We start from the raw sequence: 23098 nt of genomic DNA on the forward strand, positions 1-23098 counted from the left end.
CTCTGTAGTGAAACTACCTGGGTTTGAATCCTGCCTCTGCCACTTCATTTCTATGTGACCTTAGATAAAGTACTGAATCTCTCTGCCTTGGTTTCCTCAGCTGTCAAATAGGAATCATAATAGTACCCTCCTCACAGACAGGTTCTAAGTGTAAAGTGGATTGTCTCTGTGACACATTAGAATAGTGCTTGGTTTGTTGTTAGTGCAGTCATGGTACTCCTTCATGTCAATGTTTCTTTCTGCCCCTTTATTATCCTACCTTAGTATTCAGGCTGATAGCTTTTGTCCACTGACTGCAGATATGACAAGAGTATCCTTAAGACATCTGTGACCATTATCAACACTTATTATGTTGAACCTAATGAAAAGCCATTTTTGGAGCCCAAAGAAGGTCAAATATCAACAATTTCCTATGGTTTGACCTAGGTTATGTTGTTTTCAAAAAACATAGTTATTGTAACAAAGGGCAGCAACAATCTGCACAAATTATTAGGCTGTCATATGTTTAAGGAAGACAAATTTATCTTCAGATTAACCAACATTTGTTGAATGAATGCTACGGACTGAGATATGCTGAGCATTGGCACTATGCAGATGAGGTAGGGATGAGTAGTGGGGAACAGGACAATTAACAAATTGTAGGTTGGCAAGTGCAGAGGTAAATATAGATACCAGGACTTAGGGAACACCACAGAGGAGCAGTTATTTCTGCTGTTATGTTTGGGAAGACTTCACAGAGGAAGTGATATTTGTGCTGAGTTTAATGTTAAGTACTCAGTAGGTGATCAAATAATCAAAGGGGATTCTAGGTAGGTCATTTCATGTATATTACAATATTTTGAGTGCCAAGCAATAGAAATCTAGCTTGCATTGGCACTAGTTAAAAGGGGATTTTATTGGCTCATGTAACTGAAAAGTGTAGAGATTGTAATGACTTCAGGAAAATCTGTGTCTAGGGGTTTAAATATTGTCATCAAGGAATTGTCCATCCCCTGCTTCTGCCTTATACTCTGATGACTTCATTTCCACACAGATTCTGCAAACTCAGAGAAAGCATCTCTTTTCAACTAGTTTCTACAGAAGTCACAAGACTGACTTTGAATGACCTGCCCTGGATATTGTCTCCCTCCCCAAGTCGATTCAGAGGAATATACCCATCCCAGGAGATAATGTCAAGGAGGGGTTACCCAAATTGAAATGAGAGATTGTTATCAGAGGGAAGAGTGCTTGTTAGGCAAAACTGGTTAGGTAAAATAGCTTTCTACTTGCAATAGCATGTGAGAGGGTAAGAAGGACCTTGTCAGAGAAGTGTACATGGGCAGTGTTGCTAGATGTGGCATTGCCCCATATGGTAGCCACTAGCCATATGTAGGTGCTGAAATTGAAATTAAATTAATAGTTCAGTTCCTTGGTTACAACGCTTCCATTCCTGAGGTGGTGTTATTAATTACAGGAGCTATCTCATAGCCTTATATTTCAAGTTAGCGTTCTTGCTACTTTGAAGATAAGCCCAGTCTATGCATCTAAAGCAGTACCTATGCCAGCTGGCTTGTCCAAATGTGGCACCCAGAAATGAAGTCTAAGTCTCTTTTGTCTTGTTTTAGCTCATATATACCTTCAAAGTAGGCACCAAGATCTTCACTTCGTAGCTGAGAAAAATCAGGGCAATGTTAAGCAGAATGTTCAAGGTCACAGGGCCAGCCAGTGGGGGAGCTGGGAGTCAAGTTTTCTGCTGTGTCTCTAAAGTTATTCTGTAGATAATGGGGAGGGGGGGGAGGTTCTTGAATTCTATGTGGGAGAAATGGGGGCGCTTTAATATCCTTTAGAATGATGACTACTGTAAAGTGTTAAATATATGTGTTAGAAAAATGGAAAGATGCAATCTACAGAGACAAACACCATATAGACTTAGTCATCCAAGTCTCTTCAGTAACTAGTACAGTGCTTGAGACACAGGTTTTTAATATTTAATGGAGGAAGACAGAAGAAAGGAAAAGAGGGAAATGAGCATAGGAAAGAAGTTCTACTCTAGTTAAGTAGAGATGGCTTGCCTGATGTAGCATGTTAGGATCCTGATTTGAACAAACCAGCTTTAAAGAAAAGGAGGAAGGAGTTTGAGACAATTGGAGGAATTTTATTATGGATCGTATGTTAAATGATATTGAGAAGCTATTTGCTAATTTTGTTAGTTACGATGCTGGCATTGTGATTATGTAAGGAAAGCCCCCCCAGTTCTTAGAGATGCACCTTGAAATGTTTCAGGCTCAATGGCTGATGTCTAGGATTCTCTCAAAAAATACTTAAGCACAAATGAGTAGATAAGTATATGGCAAACTATTATTATTTACTCTATTTTGCTCTATTTTGGTTTATGTTTAGAATTTTCCCTCAGAAGCCAGGCAGGGTGTACCTTCCTATAATCCCAGCTACCTGAGAGGCTGAGACCCGAGGAGCTCTTGAATCCAGGAGTTTGAGATCAGCCTTTCGAGATCCTGTCATGAAAAAATTCCATCACAAAAAAATAGACATGTTTGAAAATGCAAATTAATTCTTTAACCATACCCCCTTTGTATTATAATATTTAATATAATTGATTTATATTGTGTGTTTTATAATTCCCATATCTTCCATTTTCGGGAGTCTACTAAGTGCTAGGTTTCATTCATATGTCATTTAGTTTTGAGTTTCATGATATTTTTGACCATGATCTCATATTTCCATGAGAATTCTTCGAGTCCTGGCATACAGGTTAGTTTCTTTTTTTTTTTTTTTTGGTGCTGGGGATCGAACCCAGGGCCTTATGCTTACAAGGCAAGCACTCTACCAACTGAGCTATCTCCCCAACCCCCAGGTTAGTTTCTTCAGGGAACATTTGTGTTTGTGTCTATGAGACTCCTGGATCTATGACCACTGTAACTTAATTCTTAGCTTGAGATGTTTTTTTACACCACTTAGATATATGAATTTGGGCATCAAGCTGTGTGGTGTAAAGTTCTCAGGAGAATTTTGTCTTGTTTCTGTCCCCTTATTATACCTGAGCCAGTTTCTAGACAGAAGCCCAACTCCAGCTCAGAGTATTGGGTACAGGGTTCAAGGTGGTCGCCTCTGGTTCATCTTACACTGAAAGGGTGACCTCTGGGTCACCCTTTAATGGACTGGTCTTCTATTATTTAGAATTGGCACTCTGAAGAGGACCTAGTTGTCTCTCTTGTGTGTCCTGAAGAGTTGGAAATCAAAGCTCAGATTTACCTGGTTTAACAATACCTAGAAGTAAAGACTAGCTTGGGCATTCTGTGTGCTTTTCTGGGTTTCTGCATTCACTTAATTTTGGCCCGAGTGTTTTATGTATAACTATAAAATCTTTAAAAAAAAAACTTTTATAGTCCTCGGTGTCTTCAATGATTTCTGGGACACTGCCGTATTTCTAATGTTTTTAAGATGTTCAAAAATATGTCTGAATAATGAATATCACCCCTTATACACATACACACACACACACACACACACACACACACGTGCGCGCGTGCACTATTTCTACATTCTCTGAGTGGAAGGCTCTGAAATAATTCTTTATATTCATCAGTTTTTTATAAACATGAAATAGTTAAATATGCTTAACTGGAAATGGATTAATTGTGGTTGGTTGCCTTATCTGATTAAATAAAAACTTGTTCATGTTAAATACAAGTCATTATTTGAGCCAGCCCCGTTCGCACATCTGTGATTCCAGCCGCTCAGGAGGCTCAAGCAGGAGAATCAAAAGTTTGAGGCCAGCCTAGGCAATTTAGTGAGTCTCTGTCTCAAAATTAAGAATAAAAGGCACTGGGAATGAGGCTGGGCATGGTGGCACATGCCTGTAATTCGAGCAACTTGGGAGGATGAGTAAGGAATATTGCAAACTCCAAGCTAGCTTCAGCAACTTGGTGAGGTCCTAAGCTATTTAGTGGGACCCTGTCTCAAAATAAAAAATTAAAGGGCTGGGGATGTAGCTCAGTAGTAAAACTCCCCTGGGTTCAATCCCCAGTACAAAAAAGAGAAAAAAAGTCTGGGGATGTAGCTCAGTGGTAGAACTCTCCTGGGTTCCATCCCCAGAACTGCAAAAAATAAAAATAGAAGAAAATAAAAAGTCATCATGTGAATCTTTACTTTGGTTTGCTGGCATCACTTTGATGCATGACCTCACAAAGCCCTCCTAATCTTTGCATGATCTCACAAAATCTTCCTAATCCTGGCTACCTGGTTTGCTAAGGCTTAGTCACAAGGAAGAAGAAAAGAGAGTTGGAAATGTGAGGTATACATTTTTGGCAGAGAAAAGGTAAGTGACTCCATGCTGCCCTCTGGAGACCAATAAAGATAGTTTTTTGTTTGGCTGTGGAGTAAATTTCTAAATTTATTTACTTTTTAAACAGTTTTGTGTGATATTAGAGGTAATTTTGTGTGATAGAGGCAAACATAATTTTTCAAAATACATCTTAGATTTTTTTTTGTTTTGGAAATGCATCAGTTGGTATTCACATAAGACAAACTAGGTATTTCAAACACATAGGGATTTAATATAGGGATTTAGGCACTTATAAAACTCAGAATAGAGGAATGAGCTGGGATGTAACTCAGTGGTAAAGATATCACCTCACATGCATGAAGTCCTGGGTTCAATCCCTCATTCCAAAAAAATAAAAAATAAAAAGAAAAGAAACTTAATTCCCACCTTCATCCCCATCCCACCCACTGAAAAAGAATAGAGGAGTGAAAGTCAGGAATATCATCACTAGCTTTTAAACTTATAAACAATTGTTGGGGCATCATTCACTGAATATCTTCCTTTTCTATTGATTTGTGATGTTTCCCTCATCATATAAACCTAAGATTAATTTCATGGCTAACTAGCTATTTTTGTGGCTACATATTCAGGCTATTTGTGCTGTATTATGACTCTATATTGATTTTTGTATTAAAAATTTTTAGCAAGAATTTTTTCTTATTTTCAATCCTGGGAATTGAACTCGGGATCTTACACTTGATCTGAGCTACACACCCAGCCCCAAATGTTTAATATCTAGTGAATTTAGCTCTTCTTTTATTAGATAGCTTTCCTAAACTTTTCTTTGCTCTTTTATTCTTTCAGATAAACTTTCAAGTAATTTTGTTTATTTCCACTTCAAAGAAAAGCTTTTTTTTGTATTTTTATTAAACTTTGATTGTTTTGAAATTTATTTATGAATTTAGGAAGAAATAATATCCATGTATAATGTTCAGTGTTTCTACCAAGAATATTATCTTGAATTATTCTTGATTTATTTATGTATTGTTTTATATATTAATAAAGTTTTGGAGTTTTATATATGTAGGTTGTCTGCATTTTTCATACAACTAAGTTATTTCTAAGTGTTATATTTTATATCTTTAGAAAATGTGATATTTTCTGTCATATTTTTATGTGATATTTTCTGTCATGTTCTATCATTAGTGTATATTGAAACCATAGGTTTTTTGGGCTTCATTGAAATATATTTTACATAGCATAAAATTCACCCATTGAAAGTACACAACTTAATGGTTTATAGTATATTTGCAGAATCGTGCGACCATCACCATAATCTAATTCTAGAACATTTTCATCACCCCAGAAAGAAACCTTTACCTATTGGCTCCACCTGTAGGTGTTTTCTTGCTTTCAAGTGGAAGAGACATATGCACCCTCCTAAGGAGGGAACAGAAGTGAGGTGGGTGTGCACCCTTGCTTGCTGATACCTTTGGCACTGGTGCGTCAGCAGAGGCAGTGACTGACTAGCCTCACACTCCGTGTGATGCATGTAGCTTCTGGACAAGAGGAGAGACCTGTGGCTTTGGAAAACTGAGGAGTCTGAACCATCAGAATTTGTTCCCTCAAATGAAAGAGCCACAGAACCACCTTTACCTTCACCAGCGCATATGTTCCTTAGAGGGCTCATGAATGAAGTCATCGCCTTGGTAGTGTGTGTTGCTTCACCTTGTTTTTCTTTTTTTTTTTCTGTGAGAAAAATCCGGAATAGCCGAAGGGCTTTCATGGAACTCTGTTGTGGGGAGTTTGGAAGAGAAGGAGCTGGACAGATAGATACAAAATTGAAAAAAAGGATTCAGAAATGTAGGGAGAACCTTAGAGAAACACCGTTTCCTGGGTTTCATGTGGACCTAACTGTTGGAACCTAACGAAAGCCCCGCCTCCAGTGATTCTTTTACGTTGGGTGACACTTGGGCAAACTTGCTCTTCTTCCCTTAACAGATGATAAATGGTAATAAAAGCTGTCATTATATATTGAATTATTTACTATGGCCCAGGTTCAGTGCAGAGTGCTCCTCATACATCATTGTATTTGCTAGTTTTTTGCAGAAAGACACAAAAGAGCTGCATTCAGATGGATTACTCCCCCCAGCCCAAATGCAAATTTTCAATCTAAGTGTCGATCTCCATGCCTTTCTTTTGGGTTGTAACTACAACTGGTGTTCGGCAGGAAAGGTGACTGACACCCCTCTTCGACACGACATCATTCAGATATTGCAGAAAACTCTGCTACTCCTGTGTCTTCTCCCTTTCTGTATAAGCCACCGACTCCTTAATTGTTCCTCTTAGGAAGAGAATCCTAGACTGCTCAACATCCTCCTTAAAACATCATCTGGCTTGTCAGAGACCTCTCAATAGGTGGGATAAATATGAAACCAAACCACTCTCAGTGTCTTCTTAATGACTTTAAGGAAACCCAAAACCCTGGTAGCAAAGGAAAGTTAGCCCTCCTTGTTTTAGTTACAGGCCATGAGGGGTAAGGAGAGGCTGCCTGAAGCAAACCTCTGGCAGTGTTCTTTTGTGTGTCTTCTGAGGCAGGTCTCGCTTGTTGCTTAGGTCAGCCTTGAACTCTTGGACTCAAGCTGTCTTCCGACCTCAGTCTCCCATGTAGCTGGAACTACAGGCATGCGCTACCAATCTTTGTTTTTCATAAGACAAAATGCTATTAACAGTAACATTTTTAAGTATGGAGTTTTAAAAAATAGTAACCTAAATATATTCTCTATTTCAATCACAGATTTTATGAACACAAATGAAACTACATAAAAACACAAATGTGTACAAATGTAAATGTTGAACTCATAGTTCTGATAGAAATTGTTAACAGATAAAATTGCTAAAAGAAATAGGCTACATAAGACAGAAGAAAATGTCATCATAAAAACTTGATGATTATATTTGATCTTTTTAAAATGTGTGATGTTGAAAATCAATAAGTGTCGATTTATATCATCATTAAACCAGAGAATGTCATTGTACAAAATTTTCTACCTCCCAAAAAGACTTCCTTTCAGTTTTTGGAAGAAGGGGATAGATGTAAGTCAACTTCAAATGCTTTCGTATTATGTCTACATCATCAGATAATCAAACCTCTTCTTTGGTAACTTGGAAGAAGTTGTTACGAGCAACTATTTGCAGTTTTTGTTGTTCATTTTATTTTTTGTAGGGACTATAACCTCTTTATTAGTAGTATTTGTTTCAAAGAAAGCATTTCTGATTTGTCCTTTTCTTTACATTCTCAAATATAAATGAAGATTCAATGCAGAGTTACCTGCATCAGTTTCAAGGTTGTCATGTTAAAATTGTGTTTGTTAAAATGATAAAAATGTTAAAATTGTTTTTAAAAGTGTTTGAAGTGGGAAAACAATGATTTTTGCAATAGAACCCTTGATTCTTTGCTTATTTTCTTCTGCCTTTTGAGGATATGCCAATGAAGAACTTTTCCCAATGAGAACACTAATGTTTCAGTTATCCATTCAAAGTTTTACCAGTGAATATTGTCTTGGGTGCTAAATCAGTCATACTTAAGTTTAAAAACAAAAAAAGTCCAAATATCATCCAGTGAAATACTAACATCCTGGTATTTAGCAGGGATTAAAACATCCGAACTCTTACGAAACCAGATGGGCTTCTACCAAGGACAGGAGACATGTCCTGAGATAGTGAAGAATTCACTTGCCTGGATCAATGTTAATGACCCAAATGAGACTTCAGGTTGAAAAGAAGATGAGGAAGAAAATAGATGACACTGCAAAAAGTTAAAGTCTCTAAAATAAGATGACAAAATATGTCTTGCTAAATTCATCATGACCCATACAAAGCATCTTCTCCCTTAATGCTGCCTTTAGTGAGACTAGAAGTAGTCTCGCTTGGAAGGATTATAAACCTCCCCCAATTCTCCCCAGATGGAAACCTGATCTTCAGTCCTTGTGAACAGACTCTTCACAGGGCTGCCACCATCCCCCATCTGGTGTTCACACCCCTGTGTGATCACCTCTCTTGTCTCCTTGAATGCGAATAGGCTGGAACTTACTTCCAACCAATAAAACAGAGCAAAGGTGATGGGCTGCCTGTGCTTTCTTGCAGCTCCTGTCTGGCTTGAGTCTCTCTCTCCTTTGTGGGCTTGGGAAAGCAAGAGGCCATGCTGGGAAATCCCACTGTGGCTCAGAACTCAAGGCAGGCTCTGACTGACAAGCAAGCACCTGAAGTTCAGTCTTACAGGGAAATGGATTCTTCCAACAACCTGAGTGAGCTTAGAAGAAGCTCCTTTACCAACTGAACCTCAGATGAGACCACAGCCCTGAACTACATCTTCATTGTAACCTTGCAAGACCTTTGCAGAGGATCTAGTTGAGCTCGGCATTGTAAGGGATCCCACGGAAACCACACCAGACACAGGAAATCACACAAGGGAGTTTATTAAGCAAACAGAGTGTCTCTCTGCAGGGTAAGAGAGAAAATGAGAGGAAAAGAAAGGGAACGAGAAAGGGCATGCGCAAGAGAGAGTGTGAAACCGAGGAGGATAGAGAAAGTGAGTAGGAGAGAGAGAAGCATGAGAAAAGAAAGCAGTTGAATTCCGCAGGGCTAACGGGACCAATATAGGAGAAGGATACTTGCAAGCTGACTGATGAACCAATAGCTAGCTAGGATATTCACAGATTGACATGTGGTTGGGAGGCAGGGAAAATGGCTGAACGGGAAAGGGGGGAGCAGGTGTGAGTTACTGACCCGTAGAAACTGAGATAATAAATGTAATTGTGTGTGTGTGTGTGTGTGTGTGGTGTTTTAAGCCACTATGTGGTAAAGCTGATATGCAACAATAGAAAAAAGAAAACAAATTCACTCTTCATATTAAGTAAGCCATTCAGTTTTTACCTAAATCCCTTTTTCATTGTCTTTGAACTTGTTCTGGCAGTCAGCACTGCTTACCTGGCCTGTGACTTTTGCTTTCTTATTCTTCCAGGTCTTCATACACTCAATCACTTATCCAGTCAGCTGAGCAGTCTTTCAACACACAAGTCTGATCACATTCTGCTACTGTTTAAGAACCTTCCTGGTTTCCTACATCCCTGTAGAGTGAACTTTAAACCCCTTGGTGTTACACAGAAAGCCTCTGCATTGCCCCACTTTTCTCTCTTTCTGCTTCTTTGCTAAAAATTTGCCTTCTAGCAATACCAAGCTACTTGCAATCACCTTATTCTGCACACCTCAAGTTCTTAGTTACCTCCCTGAAATTTTCATGTAATATTTCTCATTGCTATTTCTCCTGTCAGTCAAGTCTGCTGTCTCCTTATTGAATTTATGTCTGATTGAGTGATCTGTTGTTGATAGTGGAGTAGTGAAGTTCCCTACTGTTATGATATTGCTCTTTAAGTGCTATTAAGTTCAATTAATTAAGTTAACATTTGTTTTATATTCTTAGGTACTCCAATACTAAGTGCATATATATTTACAATTATATATCCTACCAATGAATTTATTCCTTTATCATAATATAGTAATAATCTTTGTCTCTTGGAATAAAGCTTGACTGAAAGTCTGGTTTGTCTGATATGAGTATAGCTACCCTTGTTCTCTTTTGGTTACCATTTTCGTGTAGTATATTTTCCATTCTTTTGCTTTCAGCCTGAGTGTGTCCTTAAAACTAAAGTGACTCTCATAGCTGAGATTGAGGGCTGCCGACCAGCACTGTGGACAGAGATGAACTTGCCTTCTGCCAGGTTCTTGTGGAGGCAGGTCTGCCCCTGGACCATGGCTTAGTGGGTCTGGAGCTAGGTCACAGGGTTGCTTCAGAATTTGCAAGTGGACTGAGATCAGCAGGCCTACCTCAGGTAGCATGTATGGTATGTCTCCTATTTGGACAGGAGATCCTACACTCCTGTCTGAAAAGTCTCTGGATGGATAGGACTGAGAAGATCTGCAATGGGATTGACATCTGTGAACCTTGCCTCCTGGGTAGGAGAGATTGCTGTTGTCAGATTACAGCTGAAAGGAGCTAAATTACTGAACATTGCAGAACTTGCTTTGGGACTGAAGTCAGTGGCCTAACTCCAAAGACATAGATGGGCATAACTCCTGGTATGTCCCTAGGAAAAAACCACAGCTGAGAGAGGTCTTAGCTGAGTTACAGGGCCCTCAGGATTCATGGCCACAACTGAGGCCAAGTAGACATGTCTCAAGAGGTATTGGCAGACATGACAACCTCTTAAGTCCCTTGACAGATGGTTCTGGTGGTAGGACCAAGGCCAAATAGGTTGTGGCCAAGTCCACAGAGGAATAAGGTCATTTCTGGGTTAGTAGCCAGAATCATCTTGGTAGCTTAGGCTTCATCAGGGCTATGCAATCACCTATGGGCACAAAGCTCCCACAAAGCACTTTAATTGATGAATAGCTGCCAAATTCTTGCTGCTGTGAGAGGGATATCTGTGTGTGTGTGTGTGTGTGTGTGTGTGTTTTGGGGGTGCGGGGAGTTCCAGTTCTGTAATTTGCTCTTTACTATCATTATTTGCATGGCTGATAAAGTAATACATCATGCTTTCAGTTTTATAGAAAAATGCTGTGCTACATTGCCTGATTCTTTAGCTTATGTTTTAATGTAAAAAAGTTATTTACTAAAAATTGTGAGCAAATTTTAAAAATAACATAATTTCACCAGACAGCAGCTTAAATAAAACAAGAAATGGTTTCTGGTGGTGTTAGCTGAGTTTCTGATTTTTAATGTGGCTTTTCCCTCCCCAGCAATATTTTAACGTAGAAGAAGAGAAAGCTGCTTTGCAAGATGCAACAAATATCAAACTGAATATTTTGACAAGAAAACTGAAAGAGAAAGAAGAAATCATTAGGGAATTGAAAGAAGAACTAGAACTTTATGAAGAAACTGGATTGCTAAAACTTGCGAATTTCAAGGTAAAGATTAATTTTAATATATGGAAATGAAGTCTTGGGTTGCTAAAAGCTTAGGTTAAGAATAAGTGAAATTGAATTGAGGTATCTTAGACATCTCTCCACAATATAAGCTAGTCCAGCAGTTTATTGCTCAATGGTGTATCCTAGAAAACAATTTAAACAAGAGCAATATACTCGTTCTCAATATTTATTTATAATGAACATATAAATATTTTATAAATTATAAATTCTGCAATCGCAAAAATTCCTCTCTAGAAGTATATGAGTGGGAATTTCTGTGGGAATTCTGAAACTTTCACCCAGTACTCAAACTTTCCAACCCAGTCCAGTTGGAAAGACACAAAGCTAAGCTTCCAAAGTCAGAGCCTTCCAGAAAGCCAGCTTGGAACAGAATGACCTTTAAATAAAATATATCAAGAAAGAAAAACTCATAGGATTCTATCTCCCCCAATTTTCCCTGTCTTGATGGGAGTCTGGAGCTGCTTTACTGCTTAGACAAAGTATTGATGGGAATGAAAATGGAAAGAATAAGAAAACAGAAAGGAGATCCTACACACCTATCCAAAAGGAGAATTTTTAAGGGCTTTGGAAAGTGTGGCCCCTGAGAACGAGTTCTTCTTCATCTCCTGTCCGCCTTGAGGTATGAGCTATCTCAGATCTAGCCATAGTCCAGAGCCAGAGAAGGATTTATTATTAGGTTCTAAGAGCAAGAAGCTGACCATTGTTTGGTTAAGATAGTCCAACAGAAATGTCAGAACCGGGGAAATAAAAATCTATAGAAACCAACTACAGATTAAGTCTCCCTTATCCAAAATGCTTGGAACCAGAAGTGTTTCTGATTTCAGCTGTTTTTGGATTTTGGAATATTTGTATATACATCTCAGGGATAGAACTATATGTTTCATATATAACTTTTATACACATAGCCTGAAGGTAATTTTCTACAATATTTTAAAATAATTTTGTGCATGAAACCAAGCTTCATGGTATGTAATTTTCCACTTTGGCATCATGTTGGTGCTCAAATTTTTCAAGTTTTGTAGCATTTCAGATTTCAGATTTTCAGATCAGGGAAGCTTAACCTACAGCAGGTCCCAGATACTTTATCCATGGTATGTCTTCTTATTCTCACAGCTCAGTTTGCAGATGAGGAAGCAGAGACAGGGTGGTTAACAGGGACACACAAATAATAAATAGTAAAAATGGCACATGAGCCAACGTCCACTTGAACCCAGAGCCCCCATATGAGGTAGAGCATCATGTTCTACAATAAGAATTAAAGAATGTAATGGATATTGTGCTAGTCAGCTTTTTGTCACTGTGATCAAAATAACTAACAAGAATAATTAAGTGGAGGAAAGATTTATTCGGCTCATAGTTTCAGATTTGTTCAGTTCATGGTCAGTCAACTCCATTGCTCCGAGTCTGAGATGAGGCAGAATATTATGGTGGAAGGGCTTGGTGCAGAAAAGCAGCTCAGCTTGTGGGACTCAGGAAGCAAAAAGAGAGGAACAGGGAAAAGACATATCCTTCCAGGACACACCCTTTGACCTACTTCCTTCAACTAGGTTTCACTTTCCAGCAGATGAGCTATCAATATAGTATAGTGATGAGATTGGAGCCCTCAGGATCCAATCAATTCCCCAAAGCCCCACTTCTGAACCTGACTGTGTTGGAGATCATGCTTTCAGCACAAGATTTTTCCAGGTCCAAACCATATACATATCATAATGTATATTTTATGTTATAGCATTATAATGTACTAATATGTTAATACATGTGTAGGTATACTCATGGAAATATTGGCACATGTATATATACAAGAAAACTGGGAAGTTATACAGTAAAACAGTAACACTAAGAAGAAACACTGGTTACTGGTCACTCTAAGTGCAACCTACTGTTTATCTAAATCCCTCACTAGGATTCTTTTTTTTTTGTTGTTTTTTGGTGGTGCTGGGGATTTGAATCCAGGGCTTTGTGCATGCAAGGCAAGCACTCTACCAACTGAGCTATATCCCCAACCCTTAGGATTCTTATTTATAACTCCAGGTTTATAAGAGACACAGAATTGAACACAAACCATTCTAAAGGACCTTTACTAACTGCTAAAGGAGTGTTTGTTTTGTTAGTCTATTAGAAATCCTTACATCCTGAAAAAGAAAACACTGATGCCCTTCTAAGGAAAGTACTACTGTCATCAGCACAAGTCTAATAAAATTGAATATGAATTGTTCTTATAAGTTCTGCTTGCCTTGGAGTAGGTACTACATCCAATTTCTGCATTTATTTTTCTTTGACCTTTGCATGAGTTTACATCTACTCTTATTTTTTGGAGAAAATAATTTAACAGAAACTACTAAAAACTATGATAACTTTTTTTGGGGGTGTACTGAGGATTGAACTCAGGGGCACTCCACCACTAAACCACTTCCCCAGCACTATTTTGTATTTTATTTAGAGACAGGGTCTCACTGAGTTGCTTAGTGCCTTGCTTTTGCTGAGGCTGGCTTTGAACTGGAGATCCTCCTACCTCAGCCTCCCAAGCCACTGGGACTACAGGTGTACACCACTGCACATGGCTAAAACTGTAATAACTTTTAATCCTGTCTTGCTTAAAGCTGTGACAGGGAAATTCTGCTTTATTTCCCATGTGTGAAATTCTAGGTAATACCTACCTAGCTAAGGTAGAGTTATGATATGGTACCTGCAGTACTGAATGCGGAATGGTTTTGAACTCCTTAAAGAAAGATTGAAAACTAAGTTCTAATTAGTATGAGGAGATACAGAAGTCCTTATAACCATCTGGCTTTTGTTCTATACAAGGTACTGAACAACAGGCCTCTGGACTTGGAGAACATCTCAATTCTTTAAGGATTGAGAGAGCTTCTTACACTTTTGAAATCTTCACGACTTTAAATGTTCTCTTCAACAGGTTAACTGGTCTGTCCAGCTGCTCTGGGATAAGAATGAGGATGGGCAGTGGTTCCATGGGGACAACAAGTGGGATGCTGCACCCACTCAGGTGTCAGCATCGTGTTCTCTGGATCACAATGGCATTTAGAAAACCTTGGTATTCCACAATAATTTGCCCCAAAGAGACCACATCAGAATTTCTGTAAACATTCTAAGATTTGTGGAAGGTAGGGTAATTCTAGTTAGTCAGGTGTGTAGATCTCTCCCAACAAAACATGTTACCCTGTCTCCTGACCCTGGGTGATACAAAGCATACAAGTGTGTATTTCTACAACCCAGATCTGAAGGCCACAAAAGTACATCGTAATTTATAGCAAATGAATATATGGACAATACCTTTTAAAGTCTTCTAAGAATAAAATTTGCTAAAATTCCTTGCCACCTAAGTTCTACATGTTAGATCTTCCTTATTTGAAATTTCATCTTATACAACTGCCCCCTCTAGTGGTATTAAAATCCCCCTGAGATACCATTAAAACTAATGTGCAATTCAATTTGGAACAGAATTGGAGGAACAATTAAAAATTTCAAAGCAACACTGGAAATAACTTGAAAAGACTTGAAATAAGCAAGCTTAATTTGATTATACAGAATTACCTAGTTTGTTCTTACTAATAAATTCCATAAGTAGTTGTATAGTTAATAAGTAGTTTATAGTTGATATGTAGTCATGATCTCTCTCCTGGATTGTTTCTGAGAGAAATGTGATAAAACCATAATGGGAAAGGGCAAGTTCAATAAACAGATAGTTTACCTGAACAAGTTAGTAAGGCCCTAAGCAACTTAGCAAGACCCTGTCTCACAACAAAAAAACAAAAACAAAACAAAACAAACAAACAAAAACAGGATGTGGTTCAGTGGTTATGCACCTCTGGATTCAATACCTAAAAATAAAAATAAAAAAAAGTAAAATAAAATACACAGTTTGAATTCTATTTACGACAAAATGGAAATCAGAAAAGGAAGCTCTTCAAGTTATAGAAGCCTCATCTCCAGGTGAGAAGATCCTTGACATTGAGTTTTCCTGAGAGCAACTTCATTCAAGGGAAGAGCTTTAGAGTTTTTATTCTATGGAAAACCCATGTGACCTCACTACACTCTGTTGTAGTTTCCAGGTTCCCAGTTGGTCTGTTGACTAATCGCCTAGAGAACTTATGGAGGAAGTTGGCCTGTCAGAGCGTGTGTGTGCATGCACGTGTGTTTTAATTTCAATCAGAGTTTCCGGACTGAATAGACTTTTCATTTTTCTTTCCTACCCCCATGCCGATGAGCCGCGCAGCGATCACCCACTCACCCTTCCTTAGTGAACGTATCTGCTGGTTGCTGACAACTCTGCAACAGAGCTGTCATTCAAGAGTGGCAGCTCTGCAGGGCTGCGCAGCCCCAGCGTGCCACTTTCCTGGTTGTCACTCATTGGGGAAGCACCTGCTCCCCTCGTGACTGTCATGAGGCATGGGCATGCATTAGAACCCTGCTCCTCCCCCAGCATCAGATTGAGATATCCCAGTATTGTATGTGGAGCCTGAAGAATGGAGATGCCAATATCACAGAAGGGAAACGAACTGCTGAGAAGCCACATAAAGTGGTCTGAACCAGGACTTCCCAGACTCCACTGTTCATATGAGCCACTGCAGGTGTTGTAAAGATACAGACTCTGACATACTAGAGCTGGGCCGGAGCCTGAGAGTCTGTATTTCCAGTAAGTTCTCAGGTGGTGCTGGGGCTACTGTTCAGCGGACCACACCCTAGGTAGGAAGATTCTTAATGATACTCTTTTTGGAAATGATTCTTTCAAGATTCTCTTTGGGATTCTGAAACCTGGAAACCATGATTCTGTTTATCTTTTGAATATTCACAAGAGAATAACCTGAAGTCCTAGTTTTCATAGTATGATAGCAAAACTTGAGAATGGCAAGTTTCTTAATAAATTTAAAACTCCAGAAGTATCCTGGGTTACACACAGTCTCTCTCAGAATATAATGTGACTTAAAATAGCTACACCCAGTCAACCACCTTTTAATGATCACAAACGATCTTAACCTTGTTTTGTTAATGCAGTTTAAAGGAGTCTCGTGGTTTAAGCAAACCAAAATTGGTGATGTGGGCAGATGGCAGAAGAAACACCACCACAAAACCTGCCACTCAGAGTGTAACAGAGGACCATAGCAGCCCAGAACTATCCCTTTGTTCCTTTTGCTAATGAGTGTCCTCATTGCTGTGGGCGGCTGAATAGTTAATGACTTGCAGTTCCTATAGCTGACAGATGGTGGGGACAGAGCTAAAGGTTACCCTCCTGAGAAAGAGGGTTGTACATTGATTAGTGGAGGAAAACCTCTTGAATTTAATGTTTTCCTTGGGTCTTGCTTTCATACAGAGAGATTCCTAGATAACAGATTTAGGGGTTAGTCGCGCTAGTTGTACATTTTACAATTCATCTGCTTTATTCAAATAGTTTTCCTTTAGTTTATTATACTGAATGCTTGTCCACTGTAGATCTCCATGTCCACCACTGTTCGGGAAAATTATGAAGGCCAGTATTGTTTGTTTTTTAAAAATTCTTTTAGTCTGTACATACATTCTGTGATGGTCTCAGGTTGAGCAGTGTGAGACAAGAAGTTTATGACTGGGATTCTTGCTTTAGTTTTTATTATTTGGGGGGTGGCTTCTTCCATTATTAAGAACACCATGTTGCTTGTTTGTTAACTACTTAGTAGACTTGCTAATATTTATTATAAAAGAATGAATTAGGCTCAAATAAGTTAAATTAAATGGTAAATCAAAATCTTGAGGATTTGTGATCAAGTTTAGTGCAAAACTCAGCATATTTTAAATCCTACTCACTCTGATATATAGGTATATAACTTATTAAGTCACTTGTTTTTTTTTAAAGGGCTTATTAATGTGTTATGAAAACCTTTCAATCACTTATTGTTGTTTTGAACCATTACGGTACAAGAAAAATATTTAAGTAATTTACTTCCCAATATCTCTAAAGTTAAATAAGAGTCCAGTTCCAAAAGGAAACCAGTATATTACAAGGAATATTTTGTTTTTGAGTAGACATTTTATTATTATTTATTTTGTAAAAGGAATGGGTTGAAATTCACCTGAAGATTACTTTGAAATTCAAAATTATTTTAAGACTGTAGTAATTTTGAAGCAAAGTCTGTAGACTTTTCTGTCTCCTTTAGCATCATAACATGACTTTAATATTTGGAGATTGCATAATTGATTTAATATTTTACCATGACGAAGTATTAAATTCTGCACCAGCCTCCCCAATCCATTACATCTTAATTTTTTTTTTAAATGTGTGGCAGTAAAATCTAGGCAACCATAAGGGAGTATATTCAGATGTTTTCAATAGCTTTGAACCAGACAAGAAGAAGAAGAAGAAGAAAAAAGAGTGGCTGTCCCAATAAGCTTCTGTTGCGTAAGAAAAAGCCTCTCCCATAATGGACATGGCAAGATTTAAACAAAAGACGCACATAATAAAAATGTAAATGAGTTTGCTTTACTAAAACTATAACTTTAAAGTCTTTTGTTGTAAGTTATCCTGAAACCTTCTTACAAGGTAATCACTGTTTGCATAGAGATTTAAACTGAAGTCTTCAATAGCATTAAACGCCTGCACAGTCCCCGTGTGACAGGCATGCAAAGCCATGTTAATGTTCAGAATATGAATTGCCTCTGGGTGGCTCCTCCACCAAGCAGAAAACCAACTGCGTGGATATCCGTGCGCCTGATGGGCTCCATGCGGCTCCCAGCCTGAAAACGTCACCACTTTGACATGTGATGTGCTCCTCAAGACACTGGCAGCGCTGACACTGAGAAATGCCACAAAGGCAACAAGCCCCCCTCCTTAGCCTTGCACTTTGCCACCCCCTGGCGCTGCCCGACCGCGGTCTCCCCAGCCTGCCTAGTTACGGGCGGACAGCACTTTAGACACACAGAGGGAAGTGTGGGTGGAGGGGCCCCAGCTGCCTCCCCGGACACAGCCTCCATAGTGAATTGACCTGAATGATGAGGGCATACAAACAGTATGATATGCATTATTCCTGTCAATAAAATGTCCCCATGTGTTGTGGTCTTTGTACAGAATGTACTGCAGCCTTTCTTCCAGCAAGCTCTATTTAGTCTCCTTCCTTTTTACTATTCATATTATAAGTGTGTAATAGAATTCAGAAAATTATATGATAGCTCTTCTGTATCAGTATTGTCCTCGTGTTGCATATTTAAATCCTCGGCTCCCTGCTTAGAAATATGGAATTCCCCATCTTTCAGGACCTCTTTGCCAAAGAGACCAGCTCTCCAAGACTAACCTCTGAAAAGGAATATTTAGAGTACAGACAGGAGAATGAGAGACTGCTTCAAGTTATTGCAGAACTGGAAGAAGAAATTCGACTCAATATCAAAGAAAATTCAGTATTAGGTAACAATTTGTAACCATTTGTGAGAAAAATTGTGCACTTTATAAAATCCATAACTAAGTTTGTCTTTTCCACACATATATTTGTTTGATTATTTTCATTTAAAAGATCAATTTGATAGCCATCTTTGCTTTTGCTTTAAGATAGGACTCGTGGCTTGGAGAAAAAGATTTCTTGTACTCCTGAGCCAGGTCTTCTTACCTTGGGATGTTATTTTCAAGCCAAACATTGGCCTTTGCAAAATATGTGCTCATCAGTATTCTATTTCACTTAAGAATATTATAAACTGATAGAAACTTTCCTACTTTATTTCACACGCTTAACTGATTATCTGAGCTATGACATTTAAATACTTAAGCATCCCTATAGAGATATGCTTTGTAGAGAAACAGCTCTTCAAAAAGCAGTGCTACTACTCAATTATCTTTAGCTTTTCTATACAAATCTCAAATATAAATTCTCAAGGGCACACTTTCTACCCCCTTTTTTCCTACCGTAAATATTGTTAAAAGTTAACATTTATATGACCAAAGTTAGATTGTTTCAAAGTACTTTTTTCATTTAACTGTTGTCTTTGTATTTAAGTTAAGGATCATAATGTTGCCTTTAATCTATGATATGAAGAGGAGGGAATGAACAAAGAATGCAAAATTTATGGCAAAATATTGATCAAAGGAGATATGGCATGAGGTGCCTTTAGGATAAAATTATGCCATAACAATGTCATCCCGATTCTCTTCTGTGATGCTTTTACAGGTTTTAGTCATTCTTATTGAGTTATAAAGTGGCACCTGTTAAAGCGTTTTGTATTGTCTGTGACTAACAGCAGACGTGTCCACTGCTAGTACTGATGAAAGGCTTTCAGCCCTCAGCTACACTTGTATCTTGAACTTACCTCTTAATCCCTATCTGACCAGCCGCCTGAACAGCAGGAAGAAGACTGTGAATGTCAAGGGCAGTTGTGAAGGTCACAGTCCTGCTAGGACTTGCGTCCACCATGCCTGCCCGTGGCTTCACAGCCTGCCCTGAAGCAGGCAGTTTGAATACAGAGCATACGCATGTAATTTCATGGTTGGCCTCTCTCTCCTTTTGTTTACAGAAGATGAACTTATAAGTCTCAAAGAGATTTCAGAGCAGGATCAGAGAACGATTCAAAAGGTACTGTAACATTTTCACATTGATAAATGACTCTTTTAAATTGAAATATCAGCACCATTGGCAAAATGACACTGTGTTCAGAGTATCTTGAGATGTAGAGAAAGGTTGTCATATATTTCCCGTTATACAAGTTTGATGAGGTATTTGCTTGTTCTTTTGGGTAGTAGTGAATTAGAGTTTCGTCTTGGAAACACACAAGTGTATAGATGTTTCTTTTATTTGGGGTAAAATGAGCAGTGACCTTGTTGATTGTAAGGAACTGAAGTTTTCAGGACATGGGGATATCCAAAACTGTGCTTGTGGTTCTAACGGAATTATATTACTAAGAATGAGAACTCTTATTTTCAGATCCAATGTTGGTTCACTTTTCAGTAAATGAATGAATGGGACTTATGTTATCTGGTAAACCTTTATTTAGAGCAGGAAATTCTTTTTGGTGTCACAAAAATCAAGATTTCCCAGTGCATCTAATGCAGCAGGACCATAGCCGTCAGAGGGCCCCTGTTTTGAGCTGAGTCCTGTACTTCCCCTGTGTGGCACTGTAAACACTTTGTGGTTATGGTCAGACTTCCCTGCCATACTCCAGGAGGGCAGAGACTGTGCTCAGACTCTGGTTATATTCCTAGGACTGAGCACAAATACAGAGCATGCTGAAAAATGCTTTTTGAGGGATTAACAGGAAGAAGATGTATTTAGGGTTCAAAAAAACCATACAGGTGCTGGGCCGGGTGGCGCATGCCTGTAATCCCAGAAACTTGGGAGGTTGAGACAGGAGGATCACAAGTTCAAGGCCAGCCTCAGCAACTCATCAAGGCCTTAAGCAACTTAGCAAGATACTGTCTCAAAATAAAAAATAAAAAGGGGTAGGAATAGTGCTCTGTGGCAAAGCCCCTGGGTTCAATCCCTAGTACCTCAAACAAACAAGCAAACAAACAAACAAAAAACGTACATGAGAGAAAGCAGATTGTCATACTCAGGTTATTTCAAATAAATTGATTTTCTAGTAACTGAACCAAGTATCAATTTTAAAGTTAAAATTAGACAAAATTAAAAACCCATTTTCTCTATTACATCAACTACATTTCAAAATTACAGTGGCCACATGTGCCTAAGGTTAGGTTCACATTTCAGCCAGGTCTCATGTTGCTATTTGAGATATTCTTAGATTTTATATAAGGTCACTTCTGAGAACTGTTTTTTAAGGAAATGATTAGCCTGATAGATTACAGTTGGGAGATAATTGCTGTGATCACTGAACCCTACAAAATGATTTTATTTCCTTGTGCTTCACCCCATTGCACTGGCGATGGTGTAGATTCCTTTTTTTACAGGGGTAGCAACAGAATCTGTGAACAGACAAGTTTAATGTTCTTGGCATCGACTTCTACAGTTAAAAATAAAACCTTTGCTTTCTAGTTTTAGTTAATCTACCAGGGAACGCCAGTTTATTGTAAATATTTCTAAAACTGGTCTATACTATCACCAGTGGAAAGGAGTTACATAAACTTCCTACTCTGTGAGAGGTACAATAAGGAATGAAAATGAAAAAAACTGTAAATGGCAAGTCATCAATTAGGAGGAGACGTGCCCTGAGTGGCTGGTTATACTCTGCGTGAATTTACATCAGTTAAGTGTTGCCTCAGCTTTCAAGACTGCACTGGTCACGGGTACTACTGGCCACATGTGACTTGAAACACTTGAAATGTGGCCAGTGCAACTGAGGAACTGAATTTTCTTTCTTTTGTTCCATATTTTTATTGGTGCATTATAATTATACACAATAGTGGTATTCATTGCTACATACTCATATGTGTACACTTTTCAGAAGTGTCTGTTACATAACATATAATTTGGTCATTTCATTCCCTGAAACCTCCCTTTTCCTCCTATACTCTCTCCCCTTGGTCCCCTTCCTCTACTGTCCTTTCTTCTAATTTCATGAATTAATCCCACCCACAACTTTTCCCTTTTTTTCCCCCTCTAGCTTCACATATGAGAAAAAGCATGTGACCCTTGACCTTCTGAGTTTGGCTTATTTCACTTAACACAATACTCTCAAGTTCCATCCATCTTCCTGCAAATGACATAACTTCACTCTTCTTTATGGCTGAATAAAATGCAATTGTGTACGTATGCCACATTTTCTTTATCTATTCATCCATGACAGATACCTAGGCTGGTTACATAACCTGGCTATTGTGAATTGTGCTGCTATGAACATGGGTGTGCATGTATCACTATAGCATTCTGACCTTAATTCTTTAGGATAAACACCTAGGAGTGGTACAGCTAGATAATATGATGGCTGTATTACTAGTCTTTTGAGGAAAGTCCATGCTGATTTTCATAGTGCTTGTACTAATTTATAATCCAACCATGTAAAAGTATTTCTTTTTCTCCACATCCTAAGTATTTATTATTATTTATGATGATTGCCATTCTCAAAGGAGTGAGATTAAATCTAAGTGTAATTTTGATTTACATATCCTTAATTGCTAAATATGTTGAGTGTTTGTTAGCGTTTTTGTTGGCCATTTGTATTTCTTCTTCTGAGAAGTGTCCGTTTAGTCATTTGCCCATTTATTGATAGAGTTATTTGTTTTTTGTTGTTATGGTTTTGGTGTTAAGCTTTTGGAGTTGTTTATGTATTCTTGATATTAAGCCTCTGTCAAAAAAAAGTGGCATTAACGATTTCTTCCATTCTGTAGTTCTGTCTTCACACTCTTAATTTTTTCCTTTGCTGTACAGAAACTTTTAAATTTGATGCCATCTCATTTAAATTCTTGGCTTTATTTCCTGGGTTTCAAGAGTCATACTGAAGAAGTTTGTTTTTATTGGTTCTTCTTAGTTATTATACACGACAGTAGAATCCATTTTGATAAAATCATATATACGTGGAATATATCGTATTCTAATTGGGACCCCCCATTAAGGAAGTTTTTGCCAGCACCTGTATGTTGAAGTGATCTCTCTGTTTTCTCCTAAGTATTGCAAAATTTATGGTCTAATTCCTAAGTATTTGGTATATTTTAAATTGGCTTTTGTACAGGGTGAGACATAAGAATATAATCTCATTCCTCTACATAAGGATAACCAGTTTTCCCAGTGCCATTTGTTAGAAAGCTGTCTTTTCTCAAATATATGTTTTTGGAGCCCTTATCAAGGATCAAATGACTGTATCTGTGTGTCTGTGTGTTTGTCTTTGTGTCTTCTGTACCATTAGTCTATGTGTGTGTTTTTATATCAGTACCATACTGTTTTTGTTACAATAGCTCTGTAGCATAATTTAAAGTCAGGTATTGCTTGT

The 23098-nt window shown here is 38.2% G+C and overlaps 1 protein-coding gene across 5 annotated transcripts in view; it reads left to right on the forward strand.

The window, feature by feature from the left end:
* The window catches only part of LOC306641275 (uncharacterized protein C10orf67, mitochondrial), a 169159-nt gene that overhangs the window by 63693 nt on the left and 82368 nt on the right, over positions 1–23098 (forward strand). For 4 of the 5 annotated variants that reach the window (XM_079106336.1, XM_079106332.1, XM_079106334.1 and 1 more), the window contains 3 exons: positions 11060–11227; positions 18488–18635; positions 19733–19791. In XM_079106336.1, the coding sequence (XP_078962462.1) occupies positions 11060–11227; positions 18488–18635; positions 19733–19791 (375 nt within the window). The remainder of the gene's footprint in view (positions 1–11059; positions 11228–18487; positions 18636–19732; positions 19792–23098) is intronic. The other variant, XM_079106333.1, reaches the window with a different exon arrangement.

This window comes from Sciurus vulgaris (genome assembly GCF_902686455.1).
Source record: "Sciurus vulgaris genome assembly, chromosome: 12".
Classification (NCBI taxonomy): domain Eukaryota; kingdom Metazoa; phylum Chordata; class Mammalia; order Rodentia; family Sciuridae; genus Sciurus; species Sciurus vulgaris.